Source organism: Strongylocentrotus purpuratus, unplaced genomic scaffold (genome assembly GCF_000002235.5).
Source record: "Strongylocentrotus purpuratus isolate Spur 01 unplaced genomic scaffold, Spur_5.0 spur5_scaffold_6, whole genome shotgun sequence".
Classification (NCBI taxonomy): domain Eukaryota; kingdom Metazoa; phylum Echinodermata; class Echinoidea; order Camarodonta; family Strongylocentrotidae; genus Strongylocentrotus; species Strongylocentrotus purpuratus.
In genome coordinates, this window is record NW_022145612.1 from 11992048 (window position 1) to 12008529 (window position 16482).

Genomic DNA, 16482 nt, shown 5'->3' on the forward strand with positions numbered 1-16482 from the left:
GAGCAAAATGTCAAATTTCCAAATTTCGAGACCAAAAAAAAAAAAAAAAAGTGTCCTCTTCCCCCCCCCCCCCCCCGCTTATTCAGCGGTCGGCTGAGTCGTTGCGATTTTTTTTGGGACCAAAAAAAAAAAAAAAAAAGTGACCTCTTACCCCCCCCCCCCCCCCCCCCCCCCGCTTATTCAGCGGCTGGCTGAGTCGTTGCGAAATTTTCGGACCGATTTATAAATGTTAACCCCCCCCCCCCCCCTTGAAAAAATCCTGCGTACGCGCCTGAGTGGTACCAACTGATTGTATCATGTATGATATCTTGCCTTACAAATTATGAAATTACCATATTCTGATGGATCACATTTTAAAATAAATCGGCTGTAAAACTAAAAGGCACCGTGCACGAAGTAAGGTCTAGATAAATAGTTTTTTTTTTTTTACCTTTTTAGTTGAAGCGCGCACGCCGAACCGACATCGAATTTTTAGATCGCAATATCTCCGGAATGCTTTGACGATACATTTTCTAGTTAAACCAATTTGTAGTAAAAAAAAGTTTGCAGTCCATTTGATAATAATTGAAATAAATAAATGTGTGTAGAATATGAGAAATCATATATCGAATATCACATTTTCAAATATTGTCAAAATCTCCGCGAACTTTGGTCACCCCTTCATACATTCACGCATATTTCATTGTGGTTGTTGATGACCGTGATATTCGCAAAACGCTGCAAAAGTTGCCGATGTTTTGTTAACATTTTCATAATTTCCCACCCAATTTCATTTTTCCTACAATTCCTACTCGCCCTACCTACATGAAAAATAAACATCAAATAGACCGCTCCTATTAGATAAACCAACGTGAGTTTTTGTCATTGGTGATATTTTCCAACATAAAGTGTCATAGCTTTCTAAAATATTGTTTGGAAACTTGTTAAATTACTGTTTGAATAAACTTTTCGGCCACCCAACCTGTTCGGACCCCCGCCCCCCCCCCCCCACTCCGAGAACGGACGGACCCCATGCGTGTTGCCAAAATGTCCTTTTCGTAACAAAAGAAAAAGGTCGACCCGTATTGACTTTACACACCGGACTTTTGCTGAAAGGGGGGGGGGGGTGCTGAAAAAGGCTCGTATACAAAAGAAAAAGGTCGAGCCGTATTGACTTTACACACCGGACTTTTGCTGAAAAGGGGGGGGGGTCGGTTGGAACACGCATATGCGTACCCTAAATAACACTGTGGGGGGGGGGGGGGCCGGGTTCGGACCACGATCAGAAAAACGTTAACGAAATGCAATTCAACAACATTTGGAAGTCCTGTGTGCATCCATAAATACATGTATTGTGTAAACGTTTCAATGGCAATTACGTAATCTGAGCATGAGTCTAAACCAGGCCTTCTCAACTGGCGGCGCGCGCGCCACTTGTGGCGCTTGCGGTCAGTGGGAGTGGCGCGCGACTGTTGCAACAACAAAACAAAAAACAGAAAGAAAGAAAATATATATTTTAGAATTAAATACTCAGCTAAATAAAAAAGTTGCAGTTGAATTTGAGCCCAAAATGGGGAATTTATCGTTTTTTACCATTTTATACGATTCTAAACTATAAGGTCTGAACAACAAATAAGCTTACGATGGGATACCAAGTTTAACATTGCCAATTTGTGGAAACATCTTGTTTTTGTCGTTTTGATTTTCACTTTATTTTGACATTTCCCGTGTTTATTGCACACAAAAAAACTACATATAAATATACCTCCAGTGTAATTGTACCCAGAAATTTTACTGTTTTTTTCACATCAATATGAAATTAATATGATTGATTATATTGTGGAATGAAATAGTGTTAGAAATGCCCCATTTGGGCCTTTAGAAAGCCCTAATTCCAGCATCTTCAGGGGCACCGACCCCTGCTTCCCCCGTTAGGGCTTCACCCCTGGACCCCACCCATTTTCGGCTCAGTTGCTACGCTCCCTCGCAGAACATTCAACCATACAGGGTGGCACTTCAACTACAAATTCTTTTCATTTTGGCACTTCTAATAAACTAGTTGAGAAGGCCTGGTCTAAACCATGCAGGGTTGTCGCGATTTCAATCTACTTGATTTTAAATCGCGATTTTAATCGTCCGGAATACAACAACAAAAAGTCAATAAACCTGTGTGTAAAAGATTTTTTGTTTGTTTGAAATAATTAAAAGTTTATTTTTTTTCTTACTTTTGCACTGGTCAGCGTAACGATATCAATATTTTGTTACTAGCTTAAACCTAGGCCAATCACTATTTATGATGCAAACATATTCAAAGCTCATAATGAGTTTTTATCCTATTTGCTCACCTTAGCCAAAGGACTACGAACCCCCTATCCTATCCCCTCTGGTTTACATTTTCAACTACTTCTCAAAAACACAAATAGTAACAAAGCAAATCCTCAGGCAGGGAGGTTTGAAATTGTTCTGAAGGGCTACTGACCCCTCTAGGAGGAGAGGGTTTGGGAGTAGCAACCCCTTGAAATTCCCTCTTGTTTACATTTTCAACTTCTCAAAAATGCAAGGCCAGATATTAACCAAACGTGGAAGGAATCAATTTTAAGCAAGGGAGATATAAAGTTGTTCGAATTAAGTTACGTATCGCCAGTGGGGGCCCAGAGGCACCCCCCCCCCCCTCAAATTCATTAGTGGCAGTAATTGCACATTTTATTATTCTTCTTGAAACCCGTTCGCTGGATTCAAACTAAAGTGTGTAGGAATCATCTGCAGGAAAGGGAGTTCTTAAGTTATTAAAGTGGGGTATAATTATTCCCCCATTTATTATGAACGGGGCTTGGGGCAACCTTCAATACCCACCTTCTGTTCATTTTCCTTAGAAACCAAAGGAAAGAAGAACATAAATATACCCACGTGCTGTGAATCCAAAGAGGTTGTTTATTAGACGTACTTTATAATTAATAGTAAAGTCTAGATCTATATCTAAGTGATGAAAGCGACTTACTAAGTGGTGGTTACCACTTTCTCAGACTTGGTATCAGTTTTGTACCTCTTTTTTCGCGCATGCCCTCTCCCGGGCTTTTCATACTCTTGATTTTTTCTTTTTGCTTAAGCAGTCACCTATTTGCGTCTCCCGATTTCACCTATTTGTTTTTTTTACTATAAATACGAGTCTATATAAAACTGCGGATGTGTAGCTTTATGTCTATGACGTCCGCAGTTATATCTCCATCAAAGGGATTATTAACCCTAGAATTATTGATCGCGTGCTATTGACAAAAATAAAAGCGGCTATAACATAAGGAGGGGGGATGTACAAAGGATAGTGTAAGTAGTGTTTTGAGAGTAGAGAAACGAGCTGACCGGCGAACACGTCAAACCAGAAGTGTTACTTTATTGGGTGTTTTTACTCCATGGAGACAATCTTCATTTGTATATGGTATGTTATATTGACAATCTTACTGTTAAGAAATAAGAAATAAGAGTTTAAGATATAAACTTCTGCTACCATCTCTGAAAGAGTGCTCTTCTGATATGAAATAGTCTTGATCAGTACAACATTTACATGTAGTTTTGTGTTGATTGTATACCATAGAGTGGCGTATTTATACATGCACATGCTGAATTTATAATCACCACCATCGTGTGACGGCTGCATCCGAGATGAAGTTGGGCAGTCTCCCTAAGTCTTAAAACCTATAACACTTTTAAAGGATGTGCTTCATGGAAAATTAATAATTCACTTTTAAGGGTGACGAATATAAGGTGAAAATAGAATGTTCGATTCTCATATTAAAATCAAATTAGAAAAAGGCAGACCTAAATGCGCAGATGTAATGGGAAAGGTGCAAAATTAAAATTAAAGAATATATTCGAGGGGAAACCTTGGATCAAACTTTTAAACAATTACGAGAAGAATTTACTCAGTTTCGTAATGAAAATTACGAAAATCCATCTGAATAAAATTAAGGGAAAATGGAAAAAATTACAAAGAAATTAGATCAATGGTTAACATATAAATGTAAAGGAGCTTTCATGAGATCAAGACAGAAATGGGTGGAATATCGTAAACAATCAACAAGATATTTTCTGCAAACTGAAAAAAGAAAAGAAAACGAATTACAAACCAAGAACCTATTCTTACTGTAATCGTAAATTTGTTTGTATACATATCCATGTTATTAACTGATACATGATGTATATACTCTTAAAAAAGATAGATAGAGATAGAGCTAACTTGTCTGGAATAGGTAATTATTTGGCCGCAAATGGACGTCCTACAAAAATGGAAGACGAAGCGTAGTCTTGTATAAAGGACTGATTACTGAACAAGAACGTCGGCAAGCTATTTTTTCTATCAAAACAGAAATTCATCTGGTAGTGATCGTCTATCAGTCTATGTGTATTATTTTGTCGATGCTCTTTGGAAGAAATTAAAACATTTGTAATAGATTAGTAAAGGTTTTAAACAAAAGAATAATTAACCGAAATCCCCAAATTAGCTGTTCTTACGTTGTCATTATAATAAAGGGGATAAACAAAGTGTAGATTAATGGAGGCCAATATCGTTACTAAACACCGATTACAAAATCATAGCAAAAATTTTATTTTAAAGACTGAAATCTGAAATAGATAAACTGGTCTCTTTTTCTTGTATTTTTGTTATTCTTGATCTTTAAAAAGCTTTTGATATGGTTAATCATTTTTGTTTTCTTCAGTTATCATATAAGTTGAATTCTAAAGACTCATTCATTGGCTGGATTAAGGTAATTTATACTAATGCGATGGGAAGTGCTTAAACAATGGTTGGATATCAATTTTTTTGAAAAGAGGCGGGGAACTACAAGGCTGTCAGCCCTGTGCAGTTGTTTATTCTTGTTGTTGAAGTATAATGGCCTTGAAAATCAAGCAAAATAATGATGTATTAATGTCAATTCTCGAAATAATGATAATTCGCAAGTTTGTAAAATATCACAATTAGCTGACGATGCTTTCCTTTTTCTTCATTATGTTGAATCCGCCAAAATTCCACTTGGAGATTAAGGAGCTTTGGACACTATGCTGGGCCGAATTTAAATGTTATGGAAACAAAAGCAATAAGAATGTCAACCCAATTTGAATTCATAAATAGCTTAAAATGGATTGATGACCCAATTAAGTATCTGGGCATTTAGCCTCACTAAGGATAAAAAGAAATAGGATCGCCTAAACTGGGCTATGAAACTTGAAGAAGTAAAATCAATCCTCAATTTTTGGAAATTGAGAAATTTAACTGTCCATGGTAAATTTGTTCTTATTAAATTGTTAACTATTTCACAACCTGTGTATTTTACTTCAGTATTATCAATTCCTCCGAAACTGATTGTGGATCTGAATAAATTGATTTATAATTTTCTAAGGAACTCGAAAAGAAATAAGGTCAAAAGATCTGTTTTAATAAATACAGCTGAAAATGCAGACCTAGGTATGGTAGATTTACATTCAAAAGTTCAATTCCTGCATTTGGCATGGTTAACAAGACTCTTTGAAAATAACCATCATGCACCTTGAACAAAATATGTTTAAAAATTGGATTGAAGAAATATGTCCGTTGTCTTTGATATTAAAAACAAAATGTTCTCGTAATATAAAGATATGATGTTGATGCTATGTACAAAAACACAAAATGCCTAATTTCTATGTTAATTTGCTTGTATCCTGGAGTTAACTTAGATATGTTTAATTTGTTAATGCCCCTTTTTACTTTTACTAGTGCCCCTTTCCACGGTAATAAAACCCCCTCCCTTGCTCTTAAATGCCACTTTTCACCTCTGATAAGTGCCCCCTACTTTTTGGATACGTGCCCCTTTTTCCTTCCTAACATGTACCCTATTTCCTTCGGATAAATGCCCCTATCAAAATTTGATTGGTGCCCTTTTCCATTCTCACAAGTGCTTTTTTTCATCTCTGTTGAGTATCCCTTTTCAGGTGCAAGAAATGCCATTTTCACCTCTGATAATTGCCCTTTTTACTTTGACACGAGCACCTTTCTAATAACTGTCTTATTCCTTTCTGATAAGAGCCTACTTTTCCTTTCTCCATAACATGCAGCCCTAATTCAAGGCGACTTAAAGCCTCTTTTTCTTCAATTTTCCCTAGAGCTCGCTCGCTCGCATTTATAGATATAAGTAATTATGTAACTTATAAAAAGAAATTTTCAGTCTTTCTTCATAAGATTGTGCTTGAAACTCATCAGGTTTTTTTTGTTGGTCTTCTTTAAAAGATGTAATTTTTTCGCACTGGGACCTCACAGATCTAAACAAAAAAAACATTTGCTCGCTCGCTCGGAAATTTATATTCAGACCATCACACCCAAAGTTCAAAGTTTGTTGTACTACGTAAAGAAAGAAACACATATCGATGTCATCCCTGGTAGTGTAATCACAATCATGAAGATGTAGGGGTATATACCAATGTCTAAAATTGGTGTATGTTTTTTTGATGTTTCCCTTTGTAGGTGACCTGGTGCCCCTTTTTTTTCTTCAGAAAGTGCCCTTTTTTGTTGGTGCTCCCCTCCAGCTTTGGAAGACACTCCGCCGCCCTTGCATTATGCTACTTGGTGGTGATGCGGATTGTGTTCTGACCCCCTCCCCCCCCCCCAAAAAAAAAAAGTTTTTGCTCATTACGTCACTGCTCATATTTGTAGGTAAACATGTAACAAGATAACAAGATATTGCACAGTCCCATATACAAATACAAATACAAATATTACACATTAAAAGTACAATGGTTAATTTTTTTTTTTTAAACACGACTAGAACTCACTCCTCCATAAACTACCATACCCGTTACCTCACAGTAACAAAGCTAATAATAGCTTTACAAACATAGATATATTATCAATCATTTGCAGATCCTGATTCCCAAGACACACAATTTTAATAAATCACAGGATGAAAAGTACATGTTTATTCAGACGAAAGTGTATGTTGAAAAAAAAAAAATTCATGTACATAATTATGTGACAATTTGATATTTACTTGTGAGCTAGATACGTTGGTCATATAAAATGCATCAATGAAAACATTTCTTGTGCAAAATATAAATATAGTCAAGTAAAAATGTATATATAAAATACAGATAAGATGTTTCATCTGCGAAGGTTAGATTTTTTTAAAATGGTCTTTGGCTTATTTTATTCAATTTTTTTTTACAGAGCCACCGGGGACGACACCATGCAAGACTCCGGCGGTCCCATCAAAATTCTTCATTATGTCATCTCCAAGTCCTGGACCCTGCCCATTATCTTCATGGGACTCTCAGCATTTCTCTACATCTCTTCAGTACACCAAGATTTCATGAAATATACTATCAGCAATGTTCAAAGGTAATAAAGATTTTTTTTTTTTAATGACTGCTGGCTAGACGATCGCAAAGACTTCCCCAAAATCACCTTGAGGCGAATTCATTAGCCTTGAGCTTGAATATTCAAATATGAAGATGGTATAATTATTACATATAATTTAAACGTGCATTCCATGGGCAATACAATAAGCAATTGAAATTGCCCTTGATTTGATTTCTTGAAAGTATGTGCGATTGTGCTGATAATGTGCATGATGCTCATTGAAAAGTGAAAAAAAGTCAAAATTATTAACGTTTTCCTCAAGTCTAATGTCATGTTCCTTGCTTTTAAATGCATACTATTCAGACTAACCAGTCTATGCAAATACAGATTTTCCACTGGGTCAAAGGTTGTCACCGATCAATGAAGCCTTTCCATTTGAAACCATAATTATGTGGGCTGTTTTGTTACGGGATATTTTCATGGAATTATGGGGGATTTTGCATCAACATGCTCTTAATTTGAGTAAATAGAATCCCCTCTTAACAAATCTCTTTTAAAATGGTAGAACAATGTAGGCGATTGCCATAGCCTTGTCCATCATCTGTTGAAGGCGAACATTACATTATTTATTACTTAATTCGATCATGATTTATGTGGGAAATCACCCAGGGTTGAAAATTGCCTTCAAAAGTTGAATTCTCGAAAGTATTTGCAATCGTGTTGAAGTTTACACAACTATATTATATTGTGTTTTTATTCTACAGCCCGTCTCATAGAGTGTTCATTGAGCCTTCATGGAACCAAACAAATGGATTGACTGCGAAAACCGCTTTGTCTTCGGCTAGTAGATTTGTGGCGCCTTCGATAGAGAACAAAGTTGAAAAGAAGACTCTCACCCCTGGACTGGGTGTCATCCCTCCAACCTGCAAAGTACCTATACAAAGGATAGTTTATATCAAGACGCACAAAACGGGATCTACGACATTGGTATCTATACTAGAGCGGTATGGCTACAAGCGGAATATGAGCTTTGCCATGCGAAAAAGTGGACATATCATATGTGATATAAAACTTTTTGAAAAATCAATGATTTATCAAATTCCATTTAGAACGAGACGAGACTTTGACATGCTTGTCAATCATGCTCGATACAGCCGTCCAGAAATGGATAAAGTAGTGCCCCATGCCAAGTATATTTCGATTATCCGACACCCGGTCACACAACTTGAATCTGTATTTGGTTACTTTGAAGTGGGTTATCATCTCGGGATACCCGGATCGAACCCCTTCAGAACATTCATGTCAAATCCAAGAATGTACTACGAACGAAAGGCCAGCGCGTGGCAGAAGATTCGAAATGGCCAATTGTTCGACCTGGGTCTCGATCACAAGTACGACGAAAATAAAGGTAAAATCCAAGAAAAAATCGACCAACTTTCCAAAGAAATTGATTTTATGCTAATCAATGAATATTTTGATGAGTCTCTGATTATTTTACGTAAACTCTTTTGCTGGGACTTTGAGGATATTTTGTACTTATCGCATGGGATCCGAAGTAAAACTCATCGGTATAGAGTGTCAGAGGACCTGGCCGACGATGTATTGGAATGGAACGCAGGAGACGCCATGCTGTATAAACATTTCAACCAAACATTCTGGGAAAAGGTTAACGATTACGGACCAGACTTTGAGAAAGATCTGCAATATTTCCATAGCTTGGAACAGAAAGCATTTAATGAATGCATCAATGAAGGCGAAAAGAACCGCAAAGATAGAAGAGTTGAAAAATTTATACTGAAAACAGACTCATCGAACTTCTGTAAAGATATGCTTCGGGACGATGTGGCCTATGCATCGCTGATTATGAAGGGTATGGTGAACAGAGCTGTCCACGAAGCTAAGAAGAGTAAGAAGTGGTCAGACCGCAGCGTGCGCCAATTCCCACGTAGTTATGACAATCATCGTACTTACGACAATCGTCGTACTTATGACAATCGTCGGAAAATACGTCCAGACAAGGTCGCTCTTGCGATCCCAGCACGTAGGATAATAAAATCTAACGGAGCCTCCGAATTTGACGTATCTGTAAAGTGAGAGGATGAGAAAGCAAGAGATGGGAAGGATCACATAATCACAGCAAATTAAAATTGGGATGAGAAAAAAATGTGCCACGTTATATACATGTAATTCGAAGCAATAGACTATTTGCATCAGAAATACAAGCTGTAATCATACTCATCCCTAGCATGTTCACGTTTATGAAACCATTGATGTTGTGCTTTATCTCGTGCCTTAATTGGGCTTCGATTTTCCTGACACTTACACTTATTTTGTATACATTGTATACATCCGTTTTTTGTTGCAATTCATGCCCTCCAACTTAAATAGGGCCTAAGCATATTCATACAAATGTTTACACGGTTGCTATTTCAAGGGGTTTTTGTTTATAATAGTATAAATTTTATCGATGATTTGTGGTAAATAAAGTAATCAAAATGATTATAAGTGTGTGAAGAAGAATAAGACGAAAGGGAAAAGAAGGAAAAGGATTAAGACGCATTCTATTCTTAAAGTGTTCATTTGTTCCCCGTTCGATGTTCACTTCATCACAACTTTCTTTGATCTTTTTTTGTCGAATATGGGATTAATTAGGGCACTAGTAAGAATTACCCACACCAGGTACCTTTGGAACAGCCTAACGCGCCCGAGGCGATAGCCGATGGTGTTTGGACTGTTTCGAAGGTACCGAGTGTAAGTAATTTTACTTATGCCCGAACAAAATGGTGTTATTTCTTTTGTAAAATGATGTTTTATTTGTTTTATAAAATGATGTATTTTAACATGATTTTACTAATAACCGTTTATAATTATTTACTAATGACCGGTCATAAGTATTTTCTAATGAACGGTCAATAGTGAAATTACGTGTTAGGCAAAATAAATGCCTGGTCACATGTACGCTTTCATATAAAAGGAAATAACACATAGAAAAGCAACGGCAACCCCCGTGGGTACACACTCAGAAATATATCTTGCACAAAATGCGTAATAAAAGAGATGATCACACAGTGCAAGCAACCTTTACACTTGCTACTGGCCGCCCGCACAATTTTCAAGCTGTGATCTTCCTACCTTTACATCATGTTCATAATAAACAATGCATGAAAAATCGATTAAAAGCTAATAAACTTTTCTACCGGGACCGTCAGAACGGCACGTTAGTTGGGGCCCAACAAAATTATGAAAAAAAGAATCCTGTTTTTGCTCACTTCGACACAGTCCCAACACAACTAAAACGAAAGATGCCAAGAGGGAGGGGGAGGGGGTAGTGAGCACTAATTTTTAGTTGCCCCCGATTTTTTTAAAAATCGCACCCCCCTCCACCCCCCCCCTTTTAAGCACCAGGGGAGGGGGAGGGTCGTCTTTCCTTTTTTTTAAACAATGAGCCCCCCCCCCAGGATCCCACACGCACAGCGGTGTCTCCACTCATCGCGCGATCCCCCAAAAAGTTATCAGGGTACAGAATGAGAGGAGTGGTAAGGCCCCCCCCCCCCCCGAAAAAAAAAATCTTTTGGTTATCCTCGACTGCCACTCTTCATTTTCGGGCCGCTCGTATTTTTATTTATTTATTTATTTATTTATTTATTTATTTTTTTTTTATTATTTTTTTTTTAAATTTATTTATTTATTTATTTATTATTATTATTATTATTATTATTATTTTTTTTTTTGGGGGGGGGGGGGGGAGCAGTCTTAAATGCCAAACATACCATTGTATCAATTGCAAGGTTAAAAATGCGTCCCGTTGCTAGTTTGGTCTTTTCAGTACGCAATACTCTACGGTCACAAAGGTTCGTACGAACGATAATTTCGTACGAATCCCCCATTTTTTCCAAGTCTTCCCGAATTTCCATTGTCTGAAAATTGTTCGTACGGCGTTCGTAGCAGTTCGTAATGGCATTTGTGACCGAGGCTTTAAACTTGTCATTTTTATTTTTCTATGTCAATATGCCATTCATTCAAATCAGGTTCTGAGTATTCTTAAACTCATTTTAAATTCCATCTGTACTAGTTTTCAGGAGGGATTAGACCACCCTGCAAGGTCACTGGAGAGGTGGTTATGTCATCAAATCAGCTCTCAGTTAACATAAGATAAAGAGGATCATGGGGGACCAATGGTCACCGATTAGGCATTATTTGCTATATAGAGGGCGCAAGTAGCTATAAGTAGTACAATAGAGATTGAAAAGGTGCTGTATTTCAAAGCCAAATATAATTTCTGTGTTGGTCTTGATATTCATTATACATTAAACTAGTCTTTTAACTTATTAAAGTGTTTTATAGACTTTGTGTAAATGCTTGACATCCCAATGATTTTTTTTTATAGAAAAAAATCCTCCAAAATGGGGACGAAAAAAAAAATCAAAAAAAGACACAAAAAATGAAGTTTAAAAAAAAAAAATGATTTTTTTGTTTTTGTTGGCCATGGTCTAACTGTACTGTCAACGTTGATGATGTGTGATTGGGCGCGCGACATGGACACGGTCCAGGAGGCTGGCCTATGTATTGGTGTGACAGTGTGTATTATGGTTAACTAGAATCATGTGCTTCCGACTCTTTGCCCCCTTCTCTCTCTGTATATATATATATATATATATTATAACCCACATACTCACAGACACACACACTCTAAACTCTAAAAAGATTCGGGTAAAAAATTAATCCAACATTGGGTTAATTCTTACCTAATAAACGAGCATGTTCTTCTTTTTTAAAACCAATTATATTTATCTGTTTAGAAAGTAAACACAATTTTATGGTGGCCCTGAAGGGACATCGCGAATAGATTAAATCGTGAAAAATATGCGATAAAATTCACGATATCGTCAATTTTATCGCATATTTTTCACGAAGAAATTCACGAAATTGACGATATCGTGAAATTTATCGTGAACTTTTCACGATGAAATTGACGATATCGTGAATTTTATCGTGAAAATTTCACGATATAAAGTTCACGATATCGTCAATTTTATCGTGTACTCTATCGTGTACTCTATCGTGTACTCTATCGTGTACTCTATCGTGTACTCTATCGTGTACTCTATCGTGTACTCTCCTGACGGGCGCTTCGTAAACAAAACCAGCCCTAGCTGGGGGAGACAGAGAGAAGGAAAAAAGGGAAAGGGAAAGGGAAAGAGAAGATAAAAGGAAAGAAAGAATAATAAGAAGAAAAGAGGGAAACGGGGGGGGGCGAAGGGCTCTTGCCTCCTCCTCACTCCCCCCCCCCCCCGCCAAAAAATAAATAAGGAGAGAGAGAGAAGGGAAAGGGAAAGGGAAAGAAAATATAAAAGGAAAGAAAGAAGAGGAAGAAGGAAAGAGGGAAACGGGGGAAGGGCGAAAGGCTCTTACCTCCCCCCCCCCCCCGCCAAAAAAATAAATAAGAGAGAGAGAGAGAGAGAGAGAGAGAAGGGAAAGGGAAAGAAAGAAGAGGAATAAGAGGGAAACAGGGGAAGGGCGAAGGGCTCTTGCCTCCTCCCCCCCCGCCAAAAATAAATAAGAGAGAGAAGGGAAAGGGAAAGAAAATATAAAAGGAAAAAAAGAAGAGGAATCAGAAGGAAAGAGGGAAACGGGAGAAGGGCGAAGGGCTCTTGCCTCCTCCCTCCCACCCCCCGCCAAAAAAATAAATAAGAGATAGAGAGAGAAGGGAAAGGGAAAGGGAAAGAGAAGATAAAAGGAAAGCAAGAAGAGGAAGAAGAAGAAGAAAAGAGGGAAACGGGGGCGAAGGGCTCTTGCATCCCCCCGCCCCAAAAATAAATAAGAGAGAGAGAGAGAGAGAGAGAAGGGAAAGGGAAAGAGAATAAAAAAGGAAAGGAAGAAGAATAAGAAGAAAAGAGGGGCTCTTGCCTCCTCCCCCCCTCCCGCGCCAACAAATAAATAGGAGAGAGAGAGAGAGATAGAGAGAAGGGAAAGGGAAAGGGAAAGAAAATATAAAAGGAAAGAAAGAAGAAGAAGACGGAAAGAGGGAAACGGGGGAAGGGCGAAAGGCTCTTACCTCCCCCTCCCCCCTCCCGCCATAAAGGGAAAGAGAAGGGAGAGGGAAAGAAAATATAAAAGGAAAGAAAGAAGAGGAAAAAGAATAAGAAAAGAGGGAAACAGGGGCGAAGGGCTCTTGCCTCTTTTCTTTTCTTTCTTTTCCTTTCTTTCCTATTCTCCCTCTTTTTCGTTTTTCTCTTTCTTTCTTCTCTTTCCCTTTCCTTCTCTCTCTCTCTCTTATTTATTTTTTTGGCGGGGGGCGGGGGGACGAGGCAAAAGCCCTTTGCCCCCGTTTCCCTCTTTTCTTCTTCTTCCTCTTCTTTCTTTCCTTTTATCTTCTCTTTCCCTTTCCCTTTCCCTTCTCTCTCTCTCTCTCTGATTTATTTTTTGGCGGGGGGGGGGGGGGGGGGGGGGGGGCAAGAGTCCTTCGCCCTTCCCCCGTTTTCCTCTTTTCTTCTTCTTCCTCTTCTTTCTTTCCTTTTATCTTCTCTTTCCCTTTCCCTTTCCCTTCTCTCTCTCTCTCTGATTTATTTTTTGGCGGGGAGGGGGGGGGGGGGGGGGGGTGAGGAGGAGGCAAGAGCCCTTCCCCCCCCCCCCCCGTTTCCCTCTTTTCTTCTTATTATTCTTTCTTTCCTTTTTCCTCCCCCAGCTAGGGCTGGTTTTGTTTACGAAGCGCCCGTCAGGAGAGTACACGATAGAGTACACGATAGAGTACACGATAAAATTGACGATATCGTGAACTTTATATCGTGAACTTTTCACGATAAAATTCACGATATCGTCAATTTCATCGTGAAAAGTTCACGATAAAGTTCACGATATCGTCAATTTCGTGAATTTCTTCGTGAAAAATATGCGATAAAATTGACGATATCGTGAATTTTATCGCATATTTTTCACGATTTAGTCTATTCGCGATGTCCCTTCAGGGCCACCATACAATTTTATATCAGACAGACGGACAAAAAAAGGACGTTTTATCCGGTTTGGCCAACTTTTCAAAGTGGCAAATTTTTATCAAATTTGGCGAACTGACCAATGTACCGGTAATATAATTTAACCGCTTTGGCCAACTGCCCATTTTATCCGCTCTGACGAAAAGTTGAAGAAAACGGTCAGTATATCCAATTTTAACCAATAAACAAAATTCATGATGTCATGAAAACCGGTACATTTTATCCGCTTTCGCCAAGTCAAGTGGTACAATGCCAACCCCTTCTACATTGTAAATGGAATCCATTAATATATGTAATTGTTTTTTTTTAAAAATCTTTTGTACACATATTTATTATTGAATATTGAATATTGAATAATCAAATAAATAAATAAATGTTATCAGCAGAATGTTAATTCAGTTGGTTTCTTTTCTTCAACTTTGGTTGTGATCATCTTTTTATGAAAATGACAGATTGATTTAGAAGTGAGAATCTGTATCGCAGCTTAAAGAGAGAGAGAGAGAAAGCATAAGAGAGAGTCGGCATGTAAAATGGCAATTTAGTAAATGCATGCGCACAGTTTTCTCGAATAATTCGCGTTAGATGCTAAATAAAATCGAAGAGCCAGAGTTTTTGTTGACCTGCACCACTAAAGATCATAGGCACCGGAAGTGGGGGGGGGGGGGGGGGGGGGGGGGACAAAACGCATTTTTGCCCCCCCCCAAAAAAAAAAACGCCCCCCCCCCCCCCCCCCCCCCCCCCCCCCCCAAAAAAGTAAAGGAGTAAGGAAGGTTTGTATTTTTAACCCCAAAGAACTTAACAATAATACAAACCTGAATTAAATCACATATAAAATTCTATTAAAAAAAAAACCAAAGTTAACAGGAATTAAATTTCCTAAACATTGCGCATGCCACCTATATTTATCAATGGAGGTTTTCATAATACATATTTTTTTGTTTTAAATGATATTTTATTTCCTTCCTCATAATTTCAAATTATGCAATATAAAACAAGATTTTTAATACAAGACACTTCATGAGTTACATTAATCAATGAACATAGAAAAAAAAGAAGAAAAAAAATAAATTCTTGCATGTAACAGTGTATAATCAAAATAACAGTAGAGGAAGGTTTAAAGTGTAGATTTTTTTTGTTTTAAATGATATTTTATTTCCTTCCTCATAATTTCACATATCAAGAAATTCACATAACAAGAAATTATCAAGATAAGCAATATAAAACAAGATCTTTGATACAAGACATTTCATAAGTTACATCAATCAATGAACATAGAGGAAAAAAAAAGGAAAAAAAAAAGTCTTGCATGTAACAGTGTTTAATCAAAATAACAGTAGAGGAAGGTTTAAAGTTACATATTACCATCCTATCACAACACATATCACAACACATATCACAACACATTTTATAGCTCCGTTTAGTCTCATTTCACAACGCCCCCTATCGTCAGAGTCAGCAGCCATACATGTTAGCCTATGGACGTTCTTTAAAAAAATCGTTAAAAATTCATTTTTTGTTTAAACGAAAATCACATCCATCCCGACGTACGTTATCACTAGCTCTTTCATTGGAGCCCTCATGTCTTATTGACTTTTGAAATTACAGCCTTTTAGTACGTAACGTATAGTGAATGGGAATGGGCGATGATCCGTCCAGGAGGTAGAGGTCAGTGTTTTGTGCTGGCAATGTTCACGCGAGCGAAAATGAGACAATCGGAGCAATATGGCGATACGCGCATGTGCATGCGCCCCCCCCCCCCCAATTTTTTTTCTCCAAGATCGGTTGAATTTTTTGAGACCCCTCCCCAGGACGTCGATCAATTACATAAATGTGCCCCCCCCCCCAAAAAAAAAAACAACAACATCAAACTCTTGCTACGGCTCTGCTGATGGGGGGGGGGGGGGTCATTCCATTCATGCGTTTGTTGGAAAATTAGAAATTTCCAAATTTACAGTCGGGCGAAAAAAATATGCTTATTTAGAAGCCTTTATGTTATGGTCTGCACAGCGGTTGGGGTCTGGGGCTCGAGCCCCCCTCTCATTTTTTGAAAAAAGTATATTACAAAGAAAAAGAAGAAATAGAAAGAGAAAAAAAAAAGTGACCTGCTAATGTCACAAATGTGGTATCAAAATATGCTCATCTGACCGTAATTAAATGCCTAAAACCCCGGAGCTTCCGGGGGCTCTGCCC

General features: G+C 37.9%; 1 protein-coding gene and 1 non-coding gene across 2 annotated transcripts; both read left to right on the forward strand.

The window, feature by feature from the left end:
- Positions 1 to 2192: 2192 nt before the first annotated feature.
- Positions 2193 to 8229, forward strand: LOC100893172. The gene is made up of 3 exons (XR_004061878.1): positions 2193 to 3412; positions 7169 to 7339; positions 8065 to 8229. It is a non-coding gene; the product is annotated as an uncharacterized LOC100893172 (transcript).
- A 15-nt stretch (positions 8230 to 8244) lies between these two features.
- Positions 8245 to 9859, forward strand: LOC115919501 (galactosylceramide sulfotransferase-like). Its single transcript, XM_030973515.1, has one exon. It carries the CDS (start codon positions 8324 to 8326, stop codon positions 9392 to 9394), a length of 1071 nt encoding a protein of 356 aa, XP_030829375.1. The 5' UTR covers positions 8245 to 8323; the 3' UTR covers positions 9395 to 9859.
- Positions 9860 to 16482: the final 6623 nt, after the last annotated feature.